At 36.7% G+C, this 22,825-nt stretch overlaps 1 protein-coding gene across 3 annotated transcripts in view; it reads left to right on the top strand.

Annotated features, from left to right (window-relative positions):
* STK33 (serine/threonine kinase 33) overlaps positions 1-22,825 on the top strand; it is a 92,585-nt gene that overhangs the window by 13,920 nt on the left and 55,840 nt on the right. For all 3 annotated transcript variants that reach the window (XM_030829574.1, XM_012502907.2, XM_030829573.1), the window contains 4 exons: positions 3,902-4,040; positions 6,501-6,589; positions 8,422-8,506; positions 20,825-20,900. In XM_030829574.1, the coding sequence (XP_030685434.1) occupies positions 3,902-4,040; positions 6,501-6,589; positions 8,422-8,506; positions 20,825-20,900 (389 nt within the window). The remainder of the gene's footprint in view (positions 1-3,901; positions 4,041-6,500; positions 6,590-8,421; positions 8,507-20,824; positions 20,901-22,825) is intronic.

The raw sequence follows: 22,825 nt of genomic DNA, 5'->3' as shown, positions 1-22,825 counted from the left end.
GATATTTTTTCATCTGTGTCTTACTGATGTGTTTTATCTTTATATTTCCCTAGATGCTATCATTCTTCTCTTTACCTGTAATTTTTATTTAGAGTTGTTCAGAAGCCTGGATTATTTGCCATTCTGCCTCCAGATTGTTTAATGCTTGTGGGCTTGGGTGTTTTCTCTTAGAAGAGTAATAATGTACAGATTAGGCATATGGACTGTGGAATCATATTGCCTGTGCATTTGAATCCTGGCTCCACCACTTCTTAGTTATCCATGAGACCATGGACAAGTTATTCAGCTTACCCATATCGCAGTTTCCTTATCTGTAAAATGGGCTTGATAACAGTGTTGACCTCACTTGGTTGCTGTTGAAGGATTAAATGAGACAATTGGTATAAAGCATCTGTCTCATTAAATGGTAGCTATTGTTCTTTGTCTCCTAGGCCAGTCTCTAAGGTAGTAATAGTCAATTTGGGTTGTGCCTTATGCTTGATTCATTGGGGGTGCTTGATAACAATTAAAGACCACAGTTATCCTTTATGAGAGCAGTATATGGCTATGATGCCCAAAGTCTCTGCCCTTTTCAGTCTTAGACTTGTGATTTCTTTTATCCCCAAATCTTCTTAGAATAGTTTTGTTCATTATCATCAGCTTTAAGCCCTTTGATTATAATGTGCCTTGATAGCATTTTCTTCATGGTTTTTTCTGTGTTCGGGGTTCATGGACCTGTGAGTTTATGGTTTTCATCAAATTTAGGAAATTGGGGGCTATTATTTCCTCACATTTGTATTTGCCTTCCCCTCACCCCACTTTGTGGTCTCCAAGTTAGATTGCTTGATATTGTCCACAGTTCACTGATGCTCTGTTCATTTTTTAAATCATTTTTTTATCTCCTTGTTTCATTTTGTATAGTTTCTGTTGTTGTCTTCAAATTCAGTAATCTGTCTGTGTAGTATTGTATGTGTTGTTAATCTCTTCCAGTGGAAATTTGATTTGGTTTTAAAAATATATATATATATATTTTTTTTTCCGTGTGTCAACTTAACATGCTCAGTCTTCTTGAATAGAGTTATAACTGTTTTAATGTCCTTTTCTACTAATTTTATCATGGGTGTCATTTCTAAGTCAGTTTCAGTTTATTGTTTTTTCCCGCCTTCATTATGGGCTCTATTTTCCTGCTGCTTTATATGCCTATTAATTTTTGGCCGGATGCCAGATGTTGTGAATGTTACCTTGTTGGATGCTAGATATTTTAATATTCTAATGATTATTCTTAAGCTTTATTCTAGGATATAGGTAAGTCACTTGGAAACAGTATGATACTTTTTGAAGCTTGCTTTAAGCTTCTTTAGGTGGCACCAAAGCAATTTTCAGGACTAATTTTTTCCTGTTACTGAGGGGCTCTCCCCAGTGCTCCATGAATTACGAGGTTTACCTCCGGCTCATGGGAACACAACTGTTCCTGGCTGTGTGTAAGCTCCAGTGATTGTTCCCTGTGCCCCTTTTGCATATTTTCCCCCCAGCTTTGGGTAGTTTCCTCATACACATGTGTTGATTCATACTCTCCTGAAGAATTGAGGGGTCCTCTGCAAATCTCTGGAGATTTCTCTCTCTACAGCATTCTCCTCTTTGATGCTCCGTCCTGTGTACTTTCGTTGTCTTGGCCTTCCTGGGCTTCCAGCTCCATACCCTCTACTCATGGCGACTGCTAGGCTCTGCTTGGATTCCCTCTCCCTCTTCTGTGGTCTGGAAACTCCCTAGACAGCAAGCTAGAATAATCGTGGGGACTGCCTCATGTATTTCCTCTCTCTCAGGAATAACTACCCTATGCTGGCTGATGTTTAATGTCTAAAAATTATTGTTTTATATATTTTGTCCAGTTCTTAAGTTGTTTTCAGGTGGGAAGATAAGTCTGGTCTTTGTTACTCCATTATGGGCACAAGCAGGAGTCTAAATCTAGAGTAAGTTTGAAGGCAGAGGAAACCATCATCTGTGATTTTTCCAATATATTGCTTTCCCTTAATTCATGTAGGTCAGGTCTGACCCCCTCTGCCTCATAAATACCCACAAGCATGTAGACTTTCTATTGAAGCTATCTTAAGTATTAATAGAAATTGCCACCTGATTGGTTGTGCCGTGGTACTGATCATCCAGTCTGACTATGCTATGGTTTCTTGTGAGTCTAAATGTTCTTCAGGTCTACACAATTGTTTCTAATAATTATAAAACAGTTATAACTTATATAACTTTGACCAACTTATATATTTAAAATTGACCAATTTATATTTCAAGTACTGCTAATCTAACCTTTCCTTCCAAATAGTTCACTTATCATTTTATGTACCAGTGAACTGTACAGTCCTGTCAATGGAAAAAATATGATCCAGTTCAAAAGCTCATTTATGTGTTAGATTTTGCAGTTACTTTTGAAGTTCTAAAACTGCCTGAGATTCAGTGAATCTGAATTGTGCTATAGGAAGAAAGGATGTTAACCTGCGCTTCCTGTTTTCATACTTACTGATTGAACACAGAAGTTGCACTAACAGTGCTTATAAGAACAAAATCAGACCTCAAGATCTCAAAAACAACAAAAATCTAGCAGCATAGGTTATAATGGAGACATAATGGGTACCCTGTGTTTGAATAGAAATATGTATGAAAAAGACTTGCTTTTTAGTTGACTGTGAATCTTTTTTGACTCGATAGATGACTTGGCTGTTGGAATACCTAAAGTGATCTTAATATGCCCCTACATGAACAGCAAATATGGAAGAGGCATTTCACCTATGACTTCTTACCACTCACACCCAATTAGTCACTAAGTCCCACTGTTTCTTTCTTGTTGGTATTTTTAAATCTTTTCATTTCTTCCTTCTTGTCTCGATTCTATGCCTCACATCTACCCTCTGTAAACAAAAGTCAGCATACTACAATTTGAGAGCCACATTGGGCCTGCTGCCTGTTTTGTTTTTTTTTAATGGCCCATAAGCTAAGTTTCTACATTTCCAAATGGTTGCAAAAATGTAAAAGAGTAATATTTCATGTCATGTAAAAATTCTATAAACCTGAAATTTTCAAGTCTAGAAGTAAAGCTTTGTTGTGTTGTTTATGGCTGCTTTCTCCTGCTACAGCAACAACACTGAGTAGTTGTGAAAGAGACTCCATGGCCTGCAAAGCCAATAATATTTGCTATTGGGTCTGGTCTCTATAGCAAAGGTTTGTTGAGCCCTGTTCTACACTGCTAGAGTGTTCATTTAGAAATGCACAGTTGGTAATATCATACACGTGCACCCCGCAACCCTGGCACTAGCTTAAAAATCTTCAGTGGCTCCTTATTGCATATGGGAAAAATAATCCATACTCCTTATCATGATATCCAGAACTCTTTACAACCCGGCCCCAACCTGTTCTTTCTAGCCTCACTCCTCACTACTTCATTCTTCTCTACCCTACCAAGTTCTCCATGTTGTTAACACTGAGATTATTCTTTTAATAGACAGTGCTGTTTCAAGCTTTGGAGTCTTTGTAAATACGATGTGCTCTGCCTATTCTTTCCCACATTCTCTATCTATAAATCCCTATTCAGACATCCAGAACTGGCCTTAATATTTCTTCTCAAGAGGCATTCTTTAGACAGAGGCTGCCCCTCTTCTGTAACTCCATGGCATTTGGGGCCATTAGCACTTATCACATGATACTGTAATGATAACTATTTGTGAGCTTCTTGGGGATAAAGACTATGTCTTTACCTTTTTGTTTCTCTAGTATCCAGTATGGTATCTTGTACATAATAGATAATACTTTTGAATGAATAAATTAATGATTATGACTGTGATTGTATATGTGATATATAACATTTTAAAGACCCCCAGATATATAATTTGTTCTCTCTCTTTTATATATATAATGTCAGAAAATGTACCTTGTGATGGAGCTTTGTGAGGATGGAGAACTCAAAGAAATTCTGGATAGGAAAGGGCATTTCTCAGAGAATGAGACAAGGTGGATCATTCAAAGTCTCGCATCAGCTATAGCATATCTTCACAATAATGGTAAGAAGAGGGTTATCCAGCTCATTGACCCCATGAATACTGATGTCACTTTTGTTTAAGGGTAATTGTATTCCAGATTCATAGTCATATAAATAACACCTGCTAATGTAGAAGATTTAATTTTTAGTTAAAAATGTTTCCTTTTTAACTTTCTTTGTAGATATGTTTTAATTAGAAATATGAACGAAGATGAAATTATGAACATTTTTTATTCAACGGTTTCAAGAGAAGCTAATGTTATAAAATCAAAAGTAGACAAATCAATGGTAAAGGTGAAGTTCCCCAAAACATCTATTAATCATAACATTAGAATCTGTATGTTCTAGGCATTTTTTGTCTTTTTAGACTTTATTTTAAAGCAGTTTTAGATTCACAGCAAAACTGAGCAGAAGGTAGAGAGATTTTCTATATACTGCCCTGCTCCCACATATGCACAACCTGCCCCACTATCAAAATTCCCCACTAGATTGATATATTGCATTGACATATCATTGTCACCCAAAATCCATAGCTTATATTAGGATTCACTCTTGGGGTTTTGACAGATGCATAATGTCATTTATCCACCATTATAGTATCATACAGAGTGGTTTCACAGTACTTTAAAAACTACATTTAAAAATTATTCGAATTGCCTTACTATTCTTAGGTGTTACTGCTGCTGCTCCTCCCCCCTTTTTTTTCTTCAAGTTTAGTTTGGCTTACATGTGACTTTAGAACCTTCTCATTTTACAGATGAACAAAAACTTTGTTCCAGAGAGGTGCAGTGGTACTGGAACCCAGTGGTTCATCCAGCAGATAGTTCCCGAGCACCTACTGCATTGAGATTGGTCCTAGATTACAAAGATTAAAAGACAAGTCCCCTGCCCTCCAAGGAACTTGGGCTGGTGGGAGATTGATTATTGAAAACAAATTGTAATTCAACATGATAATCTCCCCAATGGAAAGCCATATAAAGCACAAGGATTACAGCAGTTTAAGTACCTCATTTGGCTTGGAAAGTCAGGAAAGAATTCACTGAAGGAGCAATATTTGATCTGAGGAATACAAACTCAGAAAAAATTAAAAAGGCAGGCTTTCTAGGCAGAGGGAAACGATTTTTTCAAGGGCTTAATATTATGCTATTGTCAGTCCTTCCCTATTAAGCTATAAATTCAGTATAATTCCAAACAAAATCTTAGCAACATTTTTCATGGAACTTGATAAGATTATTCTCAAATGGGTAAAAATAGCCAACAATGAAAAAGAAGAACAATGGAGGCAGCAGGGAGATCTGCCCTGGCAAGGATAAAAGCATAATGATATGTTTGTTAAAGCTGTGTGGTATTTATGTAAAAAGAGACAAGAAGAGCAATGGAAACAAAAATTCCAAAAACAAAGCCTGGGGATTGTGTAAGGGAGCTATAAATGATTAGGTATAATTGCCAGTTCAGGACTCATTCAATACATTCCTCTAGCAATTATGTGTATAACTTTTTTTTTTTTTTTTTTTTTTTTTTTTTTGTTGCCCAGGCTGGAGTGCAGGGACATGATCTCGGCTCACTGCAAGCTCCGCCTCCCAGTCTCACACCATTCTCCTGCCTCAGCCTCCAGAGTAGCTGGGACTACAGGCACCTGCCACCATGCCCGGCTAATTTTTTTTTGTATTTTTAGTAGAGATGGGGTTTCACCGTGTTAGCCAGGATGGTCTTGATCTCCTGACCTCATGATCCGCCTGCCTCAGTCTCCCAAAATGCTGGGATTATAGGCGTGAGCCACCGCGCCCAGCTGTGTATAACTTTTTAAGTCTAGGGAAATGTTTGCAATGGATATGAACTGAATTAATTATTTGTAAAGGAAGTGTTTAGTACATGGTTATTTGTATGTACATAAAAATTGTACCTGAGCTCTGACATGTTCAACTGGAGATTTTGTGTCTCAAGGGTTTTTGTTTGTTTTTTATTTTACTACATAAAGAGTAAGGAAAATGTGTGTTCATGTTGTAGAAAAATATACTGAAATAAGTATAGTTTGTATATATGTAGCCAAGTTACAGGATGTTAAAATGTTTATGCTGACAGTAACATATGCATAGAAGTAAAGAAGTAATCCTGTATTTGAAGACCTAAGGATATGGGAAACCTGGCTGGGTTTGTGACTAAGATGATCTCTCTCCTCCTGGGAATACCTAAGCATGGGTACGATCCTCCTTCACACTCCTCAGGCCACTCATCATGAGGAGCAGCCAGTTGGGGCCACAGGGAAATGGGTAGAGATGAGGGAGTCAAGGAAAATGGCTCATTAAGGTTAGAAATGTGGAAGAAGGGTTTATAAATAAGAGAATAGAACAAGACAGACTATGCTTGGCCCTCAAATTTTTCAACAGCGGGTATTAATTTGTCAAATATATTTATTCTATATGTGTCTCTCCTATTTTTCCATTATTCATTTCATTTGATTTGTTGTTTATTTTCTTGGTAGATATTGTACATAGAGATCTGAAACTGGAAAATATAATGGTTAAAAGCAGCCTTATTGATGATAACAATGAAATAAACTTAAACATAAAGGTAAGATTAGCAATAGTGGTAAATATTTGCCTATAAACAGTTTGATAGCAAAGTGGCAAAGTACATCCTCTTTTTAGACGCATGTTGCTAGCTTTTGAGCAGCCAGAAAATAAGCGGCTTGTGCTAAAAAATAAAAATTTCACAAGAGGTTGTAACTGACAAGAATAATTTTGCAAGTCAAGTGGAGCTATTGAATGTGTTTTTAAAGTACATATTCATTTGAATAATTCTAAATCATTAGTTAATAGCAAGCAAACAGATGCTCTGAATTCTAATTAATTTCAAAATTATGTCTGGTAATTTGATGTAAATGTGTTACAGATTTAGAGAAAAGCACACCTTGCCTGTGCTTTTGATACTAAATTAATTCTAAAGTCTGTATTTCTTATTGAAAATTTTCCTGTGTATTAATATTTATGTCCTAAGTACAATTAATGTGCCAAGTGTTTATTCTTGAAGATTTTATTCAAATTAAGTGTTCCCTAATGTCAAATAAATGCTACGATACATTATTTAGCACCATTATAGTGGCTGCTTTCAAAATATATAAATATGTTAATTTAGAAATAAAATGTTGTCTGTAACTCACTCTGTTGCAGAAGCTAAGTCCTATGTAATAGAAATTGGTTTAACAGCATTGTTGGTTTACCCAAGTAAATGTTCTGGAACAGTTCCATTGTAAACTCTATGAAGGCACGAATTGTGCATGTCTTATTCACTTAGTACCTGAAGTAGTGCCTGGAGCATAGTATGTGTTCACTTAACATTTGATAAATGAAGGAATAGATGCTCTCCAAAGAACTAAGTTGGATTGTGAAACTTTTTGTATATTTCATGTGTCTGGATGGATTTTCCGTAGAGAAAGATAGGTATCATATGCTCCAAGTGAGATATTTATGAAAACTAATGGAGAAATCGATTCATCTATTTAGAAAAATGGTGATATCACATGTAAATAGGAGGATTTTCTTACTCCATAAGGCACTGGAAACTTTGCATTCATTGTCTCTGGACAAAGAGTGTATATTTGGTTACTTAATCAATAAAGGTGTCTGTTTTTCTGCTTTCAGTCTAAGGGTGTTCCAATTTGGGAGATAATTCCAAAGGCACATACTGAATATTTAATAACTAAATGTTTAATGACCAAGGTTTAGAACTGAGCAGAAGGCCTACAGTTGCAGCACTAGGCCACCAGTGTATTTATAGTTAATACTTGTTGTTGTGGTTTTTTTCCTGTTAATATGCTTGTTGTAGTTTTTCATAGTGTAGTAATTGTTTTAATTAGTATACTCTAGAAACACAAAGGAAATAATAGTAAAGAAAAGATACTGTTTACCAATTATAAATAATTATAAAAAAGGAGAGTTTCAGTGAGTGCTGACAGGGATAATTATTTGCATTTATAACAGTGCTTTAAACTGGAATATAACTTGATTATCAGAAGCATAGATAATATGTTAAAGCCAGAATATGTTTTACAATGAAAGAACTTTTTAAAAAAAAAAAAACACCTTTTTTGTATGAAAAAATTAAATGCCTCAAAATACAACTTCCCATGTTAGACTGGTGAATTTAATCAGACGGCAAGAACGGTTAAATCATGGTATTCTCTCAAGATTTGAGAACGCAAGCTTCTCTTTACCCAGTTTCTCCCCTATACAGAGAGGTGGGTGGGGAAGGAAATGCAAAATTTTTATTAATGATTCAATTAAAGTCCTCCCACCCTCAAGAACCCCAGAATTCAATGCAAGTTCAATGTGAAGTCTTATCTTCAGAATGAGTGAGCTCTAGGACAGGAAAACAGGTGACTGTGCTTGAATTTCTTCTCCTAGGTGACTGATTTTGGCTTAGCGGTGAAGAAGCAAAGTAGGAGTGAAGCCATGCTGCAGGCCACATGTGGGACTCCTATCTATATGGGTAAGTTAGTAGACTTAACATTAATTTTTGTTTTGAAACAGGAACATGCACTGTTGCTCAGGCTGGAGTGCAGTGGCATGATCTTGGCTCACTACAGCCTTGACCTTCTGGGCTCAAGCCATCCCTCCACCTCAGCCTCTCAAGTAGCTAGGACCACAGGTGTATGCCACCACACCTGGCTAATTAATTTTTTTTGTTTTTAAGAGATAGCAGTCTCACTGTGTTGCCCAGGATGGTCTCAAACTCCTGGGCTCACACGACCCCTCCAGCCTCTGCTGGAGTGTTGGGATTACAGGCTTGAGACACTGCACCAGACTTGATTCTTTTACGTGTAAAAAAGTAGAACAACCAGTATGGCTTACAGCTTGAACAATTTGATTTTGCCATCATGACATAATGACCCATGATTTGGGCTTTTCTTAGGTCAAGCAATTTCACTTGTTTCAGTATTTTACTTACAGTTCTACCTTTAAAGATTTAAAAAAAATTTGTTATTTCTCTGGGCTCTTCTTAAAGTTGTTTATATCTCTTAGGTAATCATACCCCAAACTTAATTATTGCTTTTGTTAACTCATGTTAAAATCATGTGCATGTTTTGCTTCTTTGCTTTTTTTTCCGAAAAGGAGTCTTGCTCTGTTGCCCAGGCTGGAGTGCAGTGGTGCAGTCTGGGCTCACTGCAACCTCCACCTCCTGGGTTGAAGCAATTCTCGTGCCTCAGCCTCCAGAGTAGCTGGGATTACAGGCACCTGCCACCACACCTGGCTAATTTTTGTATTTTTAGTAGAGGCAGGTTTTTGCCATATTGGCCAGGCTGATCTCAAACTCCTGACCTCAAGTGATCTGCCTGCCTCGGCCTCCCAGTGTTGAGATTACAGGCATGAGCCACCATGCCCAGCCCTCTTTGCATTTTTTTATGCAGTTTCATCGCCATCAAACAGTTTTTCCATGGAGTACTGATTAGATATATTTTGTAAAGAAAGCAGCAGTTTCCTATTTTTCTAAATGTGAGTCTTAACAGCTTTATTGAAGTTTAATTTAAATACCATAAAAGATATTTGTGCATCCTTTACAATGTAAGATATATTTTTGTTTTACAATAAAAATACAATGATTTTTCATACATCCACAGAGTTGTGCAACCATCACCACAATCCAGTTTCAAAACAAATCTACTCCAAAAAGTTCCCTCAGCCCGTTTATACTCAATCTTATTCCTATCCTAGCCCCAGATAGCCACTAATCTCTCTAGATTTGCCTTTTTGTCTCTCTAAATGCGCCTCTTTTTTTTTTTTTTTCTTTTCTGGACATTTCATATAAATGGAATCATAAAACATGTAGTCTTTTACATTTGGCTTGCTTTCACTTAGAATAATGTTTTTGAGGTACATTTATGTTGTAGCATGTATCTGTAGTCTGCTCTTATATATTGTTGAATAGTTGTCCATTGCGTGGATATACCACATTTTGTTTATCTACTTACCCTGATGCACATGTGAATTTTTACCAGTTTGTGGCTATTATGAATAATGCTGCTATGAATATTCATGTACAGGTCTTTGTGAGGGTATGTGGTTTCATTTAGAAGTATTTTTAGAATTAGTTACTAAGAGTGAAATTGTTGGATCATATGTTAAGTTTATGTTTAATTTTTTATGAAATTGCCAAACTCTTTTACAAAATGACCATTACCTTCCCCCCAGCAATTTGTGAGGGTTCCAGTTTCTCCATATCTTCAACAACTCTTGATATTACCTATCTTTTAAATTATACAATTCTAGTCCATAGGACTAGTATCTTAGGAAATGGTATCTTATTGTAGGAAGTGGTATCTTATTGTGATTTTTAGTTTGCATTTTCCTAATGATTAATGATGTTGAGTATCTTTCATGTGCTTACTAGGCATTCATATATCATTTCTGGTGAAGTGTCTATTTAAATCTGTACCTATTGAGATAATCATATTTTTCTCTTTAAATTTACTAATGAAGTAATTACATAATCAATTTTAGAATGTTGAACCATCCTTGCACATTTAAATTCATCCTCACATGGTTTAATGTACTGTAGTATTCAATTTGTCAGCACTTTTATTTAGGAGCTTTGACTGTAGCTTTTCTTCTTTTGTGCTTCCTTTGTCTTTTCTGATGTTAGGGTTATGCTGGCCTCATTTAAAAAATAATTTTTTTAACTTCTTATATGATCGTGAACTTTTTTATTACTATATTTTAAGTTCTGGGATACATGTACAGAACGTGTAGGTTTGTTACATGGGTATACATGTGCCATGGTGGTTTGCTGCACCCATCAACCCATCATCTACATTAGGTATTTCTCCTAATGCTATCCCTGCCCTCGCCCCCAACCCCCCAACAGGCCCCGGTGTGTGATGTTCTCCTCCCTGTGTCCATGTGTTCTCATTGTTCAACTCCCACTTATGAGTGAGAACATGGAGCATTTGGTTTTATGTTCCTATGTTACTTTGGTGAGAATGATGGTTTTCAGCTTCATCCATGTCCCTGCAAAGGACATGAACTCATCCTTTTTTTATGGCAGCATAGTATTCCATGGTGTATATATGTGCCACATTTTCTTTATCCAGTCTATCATTGATGGGCATTTGGCTTGGTTCCAAGTCTTTGCTATTGTGAACAGTGCCGCAATAAACGTAAGTGTGCATGTGTCTTTATAGTAGAATAATTTATAATCCTTTGGGTATATATATACCCAGTAATGGGATTGCTGGGTCAAATGGTATTTCTAGTTCTAGATCCTTGAGGAGTCACCATACTGTATTCCACAATGGTTGAACTAATTTGCATTCCCACCAACAGTGTAAAAGCATTCCTATTTCTCCACATCCTCTCCAGCATCTGTTGTTTCCTGACTTTTTTAATGATCACCATTCTTACTGACGTGAAATGGTATCTCATTATGGTTATGATTTGCATTTCTCTTTTTTTTTTTTTTTTTGAGACAGAGTCTCGCTCTGTCACCCAGGCTGGAGTGCAGTGGCGCAATCTCGGCTCACTGCAAGCTCCGCCTCCCGGGTTCACGCCATTCTCCTGCCTCAGCCTCTCCGAGTAGCTGGGACTGCAGGCGCCCGCCACCACGCCTGGCTAATTTTTTGTATTTTTAGTAGAGATGGGGTTTCACCGTGGTCTCAATCTCCTGATCTCGTGATCCACCCACCTCGGCCTCCCAAAGTGCTGGGATTATAAGCATGAGCCATGCCCAGCCTGATTTGCATTTCTCTAAAGACCAGTGATGATGAGCTTCTTTTTCTTTTTTTTTAATCATACTTTAAGTTTTAGGGTACATGTACGCAACGTGCAGGTTAGTTACATATGTATACATGTGCCATGTTGGTGTGCTGCACCCATTAACTCGTCATTTAACATTAGGTATATCTCCTAATGCTGTCCCTCCCCACTCCCCCCACCCCTCAACAGGCCCTGGTGTGTGAGAACATGTGTTCTCATTGTTCAATTCCCACCTATGAGTGAGAACATGTGGTGTTTGTCCTTGCGATAGTTTGCTGAGAATGGTTTCCAGCTTTATCCATGTCCCTACAAAGGACATGAACTCATCATTTTTTATGACTGCGTAGTATTCCATGGTGTATATGTGCCACATTTTCTTAATCCAGTCTATCATTGTTGGACATTTGGGTTGGTTCCAAGTCTTTGCTGTTGTGAATAGTGCCACAATAAACATACGTGTGCATGTGTCTTTATAGCAGCATGATTTATAATCCTTTGGGTATATACCCAATAATGGGATGGCTGGGTCAAATGGTATTTCTAGTTCTATATCCCTGAGGAATTGCCACATTGACTTCCACAGTGGTTGAACTAGTTTACAGTCCCACCAACAGTGTAAAAGTGTTCCTATTTCTCCACATCCTCTCCAGCACTTGTTTCCTGACTTTTTAATGATGGCCATTCTAACTGGTGTGAGATGGTATCTCATTGTGGTTTTGATTTGCATTTCTCTGATGGCCAGTGATGATGAACATTTTCTCATGTGTCTTTTGGCTGCATAAATGTCTTCTTTTGAGAAGTGTCTGTTCATATCCTTTGCCCACTTTTTGATGGGGTTGTTTGCTTTTTTCTTGTAAATTTGTTTGAGTTCATTGTAGATTCTGCATATTAGCCCTTTGTCAGATGAGTAGATTGCAAAAATTTTCTCCCATTCTGTAGGTTGCCTGTTCACTCTGATGGTAGTTTCTTTTGCTGTGCAGAAGCTCTTTAGTTTAATGAGATCCCATTTGTCAATTTTGGCTTTTGTTGCCATTGCTTTTGGTGTTTTAGACATGTAATCCTTGCCCATGCCTATGTCCTGAATGGTATTGCCTAGATTTTCTTCTAGGGTTTTTATGGTTTTAGGTCTAACATTTAAGTCTTTACTCCATCTTGAATTAATTTTTATATAAGGTGTAAGGAAGGAATCTAGTTTCAGCTTTCTACATATGGCTAGCCAGTTTTCCCAGCACTATTTATTAAACAGGGAATCCTTTCCCCATTTCTTGTTTATGTAAGGTTTGTCAATGATCAGATAGTTGTAGCTATGTGGCATTATTTCTGAGGGCTCTGTTCTGTTCCATTGGTCTAGATCTCTGTTTTGGTACCAGTACCATGCTGTTTTGGTTACTGTAGCCTTGTAGTATAGTTTGAAGTCAGGTAGCGTGATGCCTCCAACTTTGTTCTTTTGGCTTAGGATTGACTTGGCAATGCTGGCTCTTTTTTGGCTCCGTATGAACTTTGAAGTAGTTTTTTCCAATTCTGTGAAGAAAGTCATTGGTAGCTTGATGGGGATGGCATTGAATCTATAAATTACTTTGGGCAGTATGGCCGTTTTCACAATATTGATTGTTGCTATCCATGAGCATGGAATGTTCTTCCATTTGTTTGTATCCTCTTTTATTTCATTGAGCAGTGGTTTGTAGTTCTCCTTGAAGAGGTCCTTCACATCCCTTGTAAGTTGAATTCCTAGATATTTTATTCTCTTTGAAGCAATTCTGAATGGTAGTTTACTCATGATTTGGCTCTCTGTTTGTCTGTTATTGGTGTATAAGAATGCTTGTGATTTTTGCACATTGATTTTGTATCCTGAGACTTTGCTGAAGTTGCCTATCAGCTTAAGGAGATTTTGGGCTGAGACAATGGGGTTTTCTAGATATACAATCATGTCATCTGCAAACAGGGACAATCTGACTTCCTCTTTTCCTAATTGAATACCCTTTATTTCCTTCTCCTGCCTGATTGCCCTGGCCATAACTTCCAACACTATGTTGAATAGGAGTGGTGAGAGAGGACATCCCTGTCTTGTGCCAGTTTTCAAAGGGAATGCTTCCAGTTTTTGCCCATTCAGTATGATATTGGCTGTGGGCTTGTCATAGATAGCTCTTATTATTTTGAGATATGTCCCATCAATACCTAATTTATTGAGAGTTTTTAGCATGAAGCATTGTTGAATTTTGTCAAAGGCCTTTTCTGCGTCTATTGAGATAATCATATGGTTTTTGTCGTTGGTTCTGTTTATATGATGGATTACGTTTATTGATTTGTGTAAGTTGAACCAGCCTTGCATCCCAGGGATGAAGCCCACTTTATCATGGTGGATAAACGTTTTGATGTGCTGCTGGATTCGGTTTGCCAGTATTTTATTGAGGATTTCTGCATCGATGTTCCTGAGGGATATTGGTCTAAAATTCTCTTTTTTGGTTGCATCTCTGCCAGGCTTTGATATCAGGATGATGCTGACCTCATAAAATGAGTTAGGGAGGATTCCCTCTTTTTCTATTGATTGGAATAGTTTCAGAAGGAATGGTACCAGCTTCTCCTTGTACCTCTGGTATGTTGGCTGCATAAATGTAATCTTTTGAAAAGTGTCTGTTCATATCCTTTGCACACTTTTGATGGGGTTGTTCTTTTTTCTTCTAAGTTTAAGTTCCTTGTAGATTCTGGATATTAGCCCTTTGTTAGATGGATAGATTGCAAAAATTCTCTCCCATTCTCTAGGTTGCCTGTTTACTCTGATGATAGTTTCTTTTGCTGTGCAGAAGCTCTTAAGTTTAATTAGATCCCATTTGTCAATTTTTGATTTTGTTGACATTGCTTTTGGTGTTTTAGTCATGAAGTCTTTGCCCAGGCCTATATCCTGAATGGTATTGCCTAGGTTTTCTTCTAGGTTTTCTATGGTTTTAGGTCTTACATTTAAGTCTTTAATCCATCTTGAGTTAATTTTTGTATGAGGTGTAAGGAAGGAGTCCAATTTCAGTTTTCTGCATATGGCTAGCCAGTTTTCCCAACATCATTTATTAAATAGGGAATCCTTTCCCCTTTGCTTGTTTCTATCAGATTTGTGAAAGATCAGATTGTTGTAGATATGTGGTGTTATTTCTGAGGCCTCTGTTCTGTTCCATTGGTCTATACATCTGTTTTGGTACCAGTACCAGGCTGTTTTGGTTACTGTGGCCTTGTAGTATAGTTTGAAGTCAGGTAGTGTGATGCCTCCAGCTTTGTTCTTTTTGCTTAAGATTGTCTTGGCTATAGGAGAAAGTGGGGAAGATCTAAAATCGACACCCTAACATCACAATTAAAAGAACTAGAGAAGCAAGAGCAAACATTCAAAAGCTAGCAGAAGACAAGAAATAACTAAGTTCAGAGCAGAACCCAAGGAGATAGGGACACGAAAAACCCTTCAAACAATCAATGAATCCAGGAGCTGGTTTTTCTGAAAACATTAACAAAATAGATAGACTGCTAGCCAGACTAATAAAGAAAAAAGAGAAGAATCAAATAGACACAATAAAAAATGATAAAGGGGATATCAGCACTGATCCCACAGAAATACAAACTACCATCAGAGAATACTATAAACACCTCTACACAAATAAAGTAGAAAATCTAGAAGAAATGGATAAATTTCTGGACACATACACCCTCCCAAGACTAAACCAGGAAGGAGTCGAATCCCTGAATACACCAATAACAAATTCTGAAATTGAGGCAGTAATTAATAGCCTACCAACCAAAAAAAGTCCAGGACCAGACGGATTCACAGCCGAATTCTACCAGAGGTACAAGGAGGAGCTGGTACCATTCCTTCTGAAACTATTCCAAACAATAGAAAGAGGGACTCCTCCCCAACTCATTTTATGAGGCCAGCAGCATCCTGATACCAAAACCTGGCAGAGACACAACAAAAAAAGAAAATTTCAGACCAATATCCCTGATGAACAGTGATGCAAAAATCCTCAATAAAATACTGGCAAACTGAATCCAGCAGCACATCAAAAAGCTTATCCACCACAATCAAGTCAGCTTTGTCTCTGGGATGCAAGGCTGGTTCAACATATGCAAATCAGTAAACGTAATCCACCACATAAACAGAACCAAAGACAAAAACCACATGATTATCTCAATAGATGCAGAAAAGGCCTTTGATAAAATTCAACAACTCTTCATGCTAAAAACTCTGAATAAACTAGATATTGATGGAACGTATCTCAAAATAATAAGAGCTATCTATGACAAACCCACAGCCAATATCATACAGAATGGGCAAAAGCTGGAAGCATTCCCTTTGAAAACTGGCACAAGACAAGGATGCCCTCTCTCACCACTTCTATTCAACATAGTATTGGAAGTTCCGGTCAGGGCAGGCAGGGAAGAGAAAGAAATAAAGGGTATTCAAATAGGAAGAGAGGAAGTCAAATTGTCTCTGTTTGCAGATGACATGATTGTATATCTAGAAAACCCCATTGTCTCAGTCCCAAATCTCCTTAAGCTGATAAGCAACTTCAGCAAAGTCTCAGGATACAAAATCAATGTTCAAAATTCACAAGCATTCCTATACACCAATAACAGACAGAGAGCCAAATCGAGGGAACTCCCATTCACAATTGCTACAAAGAGAATAAAATACCTAGGAATCCAACTTACAAGGGATGTGAAGGACCTCTTCAAGGAGAACTACAAACCACTGCTCAAGGAAATAAGAGAGGACACAAATGGAAAAACATTCCATGCTCATGGATAGGAAGAATCAATATCGTGAAAATCGCCATAGTGTCCAAAGTAATTTATAGATTTCGTGCTATCCCCATCAAGCTACCACTGGCTTTCTTCACAGAATTGGAAAAAAATACTTTAAAGTTCATATGGAACCAAAAAATGAACCTTTTAGATAATAAAAATTATCTAATAATAGTTTGAAATTTCCTCTTAAATTTTTTGGTTCTGTTACTTTTTCGGGGATAAAGTTTCTATTATTTTTTCAATTTATACTAAATTATCCAAGTTTTCTGCATTTTCTTGAATCATTTTGATGGTTTATGTTTTTCTAGAAAATTGTTTCTTTTATTGAGATTTAAGTTTCATTGACATAAATATGCATATTATGTTTACTTATTGTTTTCATATTCTCCTGTGTACCTGCAGTTATATCCCCCTATAAATTCAATATGCACTTACTATCTGCTCTTATCACAGTTTCTGGATATATAATAGGAATTATGTCACTCATCTCTAAAAAATATTTTGAGGACCTACTTAGTGTCAGACATTGTTCTAGGTATTAAAAATACAACAGTGAACAAAACATAAAAATGTTTTGCCTTCATGGAACTTAACATTCTTGTGGCACAAACATTAAACAAGATTTTTATAAATCTGATGTTTTAGAGCAAAGTGCTGAGTACAAAAAAAAAGGAGGGGTGATAGGAAGTGTTTAGAAGACAATAGTTTTTTTTTATCAGATTGACATGAGAATTAAATGAGAAAAAATGTATAAAGTGCTTAGCAGTGTCTAGCACTTAGGCCTGAATTTTAGCTCTTTGTAATACTAATAATTTTATCTAGATCAAATTTGTTAGTTGTTAGGACAGTTAATAAATAATAAATAAAGCTCCCAATGGGCTTTTCAAGAACCAGCTCATATCTAATTGTTATTTGGTTTGCTTTTTCATTAATTTCTGCTTTTATTTTTCTGAATTCCTTCTTTGTGCTTTATTTTGGTTGGCTTGTTTATTTCATTTAATTTTTTTGTGACAGGGCCTCCCTCTGTTGCTTAGGCTGGGGTGCAGTAGTGCAGTCACGGCTTACTGCAGCCTCAGCCTCCTAGGCTCAAGCGTTCCTCCCACCTCAGCCTCCCCAGGAGCCAGGAGCACAGGCATGTGCCACCATTCCCGGATAACTTTTTTCTTTTTAATTTTTAGTAGAAATGAGGTCTCATGCCCCAGCTGATCTCAAACTCCTGGGTTCAAGCGATCCTCCTGTGTTGGCCTCCCAAAGTGCTGGGATTATAGGCATGAGCCACTGTGGCTAGTGGTTTGTTTTTTATTATAACTTCCTAAGTTGAATACGTATTTATTATCAGGCTTATTTTCTATGAAATGCATTGGAGGCTGTATATTTTCCTCTGAGTACCTTGACTTTTTTTTTTTTTTTTTTTTTTTTGCCATACGGTGTTCTCATTGTGATTAATCTCTTGATATATTATAATTTTAATTTTAGTTTTCTTTAATTGAAAAATTTTTTATAAGTGTTTTTAGAATTTTTCCAGGTAGTTGAAATGTGTTTGAAACGCATGCAATGCATGTTAGTTGTCCTAGCCTTTTGGTTTATCTGTCTGGTTTTCTTTATTGTGGTAGGTGCTTGCGTCTTAAAGGTTTTCAACTTTTAGGAATTTTCTTTGTGACTGAACACATGATCAGCTTTTGCAAATGATGCATTGGATATTTTAAAAATATGTATGTATACCTGGTTTGTTGAGCATAAAAATTTCTGTGTGTGCTTATTAAATGAAATGTGATATTTTTGTGATTCAGATCTTCCATATTGTTAGTGTATTTTTGCTTGCCACTTCTGTTGATCTCTAAGAGAGTCATTCACCAAGATAGGTCTTTGACACATTGTTTTTGTACTTTTAGTAGATTTTTAAAAATCAGCTTTTTAGGAATATAGTTTACTTGTAATAGGATGCACAAATTTTAAGTTTTGACAAATGCATACACTTGTATAATCACTACCCCATTATGTTCAAGTCATAGAACATTTCTGTCACCCCAGAAAGTTCATTTGTGTCCCTTTCAGTCAATCCCCCACCCATAACCACTGGTGGTTTCTATCACCACAGCTCAGTTTTGCGTATCTAGAAGTTTATATAAATTGAATCACAGAGTACATACTCTTTTGTGTCTGTCTTCTTCTTTTGTCTTACATCATGATTTTGAGACTTATCCATGTTGTTGTATCAGTAGTTTATTCATTTTTATTGCTGAAGAGTATACCTAATTCACTGCTTTTTTGTTTGCTAGATGCATAAAGTTTTGAAATTGTTTTATCTTATTTGGGAAAATGCTACTTTAGATTCTGTTCATATCCCCCTGTTGGCAAAAGACATCTGGTCTGTAGTTACATGGGGAAAATATATTCAAGCACCCTGAGTTTTATGCCTCCTTATTAGTTGTCTACACTGATAACAAGTGAGAGAACAAGAGAGAAGACAGATGGTTTGTGGAGCTTTGCTGACTTCCTAAATGGCTTCTTGGCAGTTACTCTGGCCTCTGCATCCCTATGAGGGCTGGGATGACAGTGCAAATCGAAATGCCCCTGATAATTAAGATGACTCTGAAAGAGCAAGGACCAGGAATTCCTGTCCCCTGCTGTGTGCTGCACCAGTGTGGAAATCGTTCACTGAATCCAGTCACAGAATTTGCCCTTGTCATAGACATGTGGCCATAGAGCACCTGGAACTTTAAAAATTCCATATTTAAAGATTTTAAGTAGAGTTAACGAATACAAATAATGGCTTAAAGGAAAATATTAGTTAATTTTCAATCATTTGGAGACAGATTGCTCAGTGTTAGTAATCTGTACATTCTTTCTTCTGTTTAATCTTTTGACCCCTTTTTGTTGCCTTTCATTTCTTTAACACTAGGCAGAGGAAAAAGGAAGAAATGAAATTCCATTTGCTTTTAGTAGTTATAAAAGTGTGTGTGTGTGTGTGTGTGTGTGTGTGTGTGTAGGTGTGTAGGTGTAGGTATGTGTAGGTGGGAGAGATTGAAACTTTTCTAAAGTAAACATGCACCTTTTGCATAGGAGGCACTCTGCAGCTGTGTAACATTAGGCAAGTCACTTAATATATCTGAAACTTAGTTTCCTCATTAGCAAAGGGAGTCAAATGCTTACATACCTATCTCACAGAATTCTTAACATTCTTTATACAAGTAAGAATTTATGCAAAAGTACTTTATAAATTTTAAAGTTCTATTGATATATATACATATATTTTATTTTTCTGCTTATAACTATTTTCTTTTTATTTTTTCTTAAATATATCTGATTCATAGCTGTCGAGGTACAATAGACATGTTCCTGTAATGTCATTTGTGACTTTTTTAAAAGGCAGCCAGCTGAGTGTGGTGTCTCACGCCACTAATTCCAGCTATTCAGGAGGCTGAGGTGGGAGGATCACTTGAGGCCAGGAGTTTGAGGCCAACCTGAGCAACACAGCAAGACCCCATCTCTAAAATAATTTTTAAAAAACAATTAGCCAGGCATGATGGTATGCACCTGTAGTCCTAGCTACTCAGGAGGCTGCGGCAGGATGATACCTTGAACCTAGTAGTTTGAGGCTGCAGTGAACTATGATCATGCCACTGCACTCCAGCCTGGACAATAGAGTGAGACCCTGTCTCAAAAAAATACACACACATACACACACACACACATATTTAGTATAGTCTATGTCCTGTGGCTAGTTGGCTTTTTGATCCAGTTTTATAGGAGCACTCTCTTTGTCTTGGCTTTCTTATTTAAAAATGCAGAAAATAGTTCATATTCTGTTATAGGAGTGATGCTATTATTATTTTACTGAAGTGATTTATAACCACGTACCTTAGTTTTTCTGTGAATCCAGATTTCCACATATTGGGCTTGCATTATGTTACATCTACTTAAGGCATATATTTAATTCTATTTTGTGGAAAGGGCTGGGATATTGTTGTCTTCTACTATAACTACAGAATCTTTGCAAAATCATTTCTAAAGAATTTAAAGAAATAAAGGGTAGTGCATTTAGTTATACAGTTTACACCATTGTTCCATTAGAAGCTAAATGATAGGAATGAGGATACAGTGACATCAATTGTTAAGGCCTGTGCATTATTCATTTAACATCTGCTGTTGGTTCTCTTTTCCCTATGGGGGAATAAATTACAGCACATCAGCACATTTTTCATGCTTTGTGTTTAAGCATTTAAAAGACATTTATTGTATTATTAATATTATTTTATATCTGCTTGTTTGGCAGCCCCTGAAGTTATCAATGCCCACGACTATAGCCAGCAGTGTGACATTTGGAGCATAGGCGTCATAATGTACATGTTGTAAGTAGCCTGCTAAATGTACACTTTAAGATGAGTGGATAGTTTCTAACAGTAGAATGATATAGACTTTAAATTAAAACTAATATATATTTTTAAAAAGTGATTTAAAAACCAATTGGGAGATCATTCTAAAAGCTTTCTTATTAGTTGTCAGGTATACATCCCTGAGGTATTTTTTAATACTGTAAATTTATAACTTTCAGCTTTGGTTTTCATTGATCTATAAATGCAACAATATGATCTGAGCAAAATGAAAAATCTTAACACCTTCTGTATCCTTTGCTACAAACCAAAAGCTTCTTTGTGTTTTCTCATGAGGTTCACTTATAGCTTATCAGGTGTAGGGAGGTACTGTGGCCTGGCACTTGTTCCACCCATACAGGCAGAGCATAGGTGGGAGTGGGCACTAACTAGGCAGAGGGCCATTCAGGATCTAGGGAGCATTCTACAGTTCCCAGTTCCCTTAATGCTGCTGGAGCTTTCAGTCATTCTTGTTCTTCCTGCTCTCTCATTCTCAAGATTCAGTCAAACTCCATGTCCTGCTCATTTTTCCTTTGAAATATCCTTACCTATTCTTTGATTTTTCTTCACCTGTATCTTTTCTCCTCATGATTCCTTTTCTAGGCTATTGCAGGGTCTTTCTGACTGTTCTCCCTACTTCTGGTCACCCTCCCCAGTTTGTCCTTCACGTTGCTGCCAGGGGTGTCTTTTCAAATCACAAATCTGATCATACTGCTTTCCTGATTAAAAGCCTCTGATATATATATATAAAAGCCTCTGAGATATATATATATATATATGTATTTGTATACAGAGAAGTATCAGAGCATCTTGGCATGGCATGGCATGGCATGGCATGGCATAGCAGAGCAGGTCTTTCATGACCTGATTCCAGCATGCCTTTCCAGTTTGGGGCTGGATATATATTCCTGTGCACCTACACTGTGCTGTGATGATTCCAGGTCACATTTCAATACTCAGACACACCCTGTGTCATATGCCTCTAGGGTGCGTATGAGTATGTGTGTATTCTTTTTCTCTATAAGATTCTCTCCTGGGTGGACCCAGCTCAAACATTAAGGCCTTCTATTTCTCTACTCCTACTTTACCCCACCATAGCAGAGTTCCTACATTTATTAAGTATATACTCTCTCATGCTCCACAAAAGATTTTAAGGTATCATGCAAAACAGTAATGTTGAAAGAAAAAATAATAAAATAGGAACATTTAACCAGGAAGGTTTGCACATGTGTAAATCCGGTAGAATTCATTGTTCCCTTTTATGTATTCTTATAAAGCTTTTAAAAACTATATTATAATATTATATATATTGTATCTGTTTTCCTTGTTCTAAATTCCATGGAGGACAGAGACCTTAGATTATTCATCTTTGCATTCCTGGTATCTGGTATAATAGACATACATTCAGTGCTCAATATGTTTGTTAAATTGAATTAAAGTGAATTTTCTAAGAGGTGTTCTAAAAAGTTAGTGACCATTGTTCTGCCTCTTGCTGAACATTTTTATGTTGATGCAACATTAGTTTTATGGTCATATTGAAGATTTCACTATGCACTGCCTCTTCCAGATCATTTCTAAATATTGACATCACAGTAGTTAACTTTTCACAGTTCTGTGAAATGGAATACACAGGCAGTAGAAATTGGATGATGTGATTGCAGCTGTAACTCAGCTGGTCAACATACATCGTTGCTTAGATTACATAAAGTGTAAAAGTATTCAAAAAGTTTTTGATCATCGTTTTGTGCTGATTAAAATCATAGTGCAAAAATTCTGAGCCTTAGTCTTTAATTAAAATATAACTTTTAAATTAGTCTTTTATACTCTCAAGACTTTCTAGAAAGCATAAGTCAAACATCCTATATATAATCTAATATTATGCAATTCATGTAGTGTTTGCTGCC

The sequence above is a fragment of the Nomascus leucogenys genome, chromosome 15 (genome assembly GCF_006542625.1).
Source record: "Nomascus leucogenys isolate Asia chromosome 15, Asia_NLE_v1, whole genome shotgun sequence".
Lineage (NCBI taxonomy): Eukaryota > Metazoa > Chordata > Mammalia > Primates > Hylobatidae > Nomascus > Nomascus leucogenys.
Note: the sequence above shows the minus strand (reverse complement) of the source record. Positions and strands in the feature narration are given on the sequence as shown.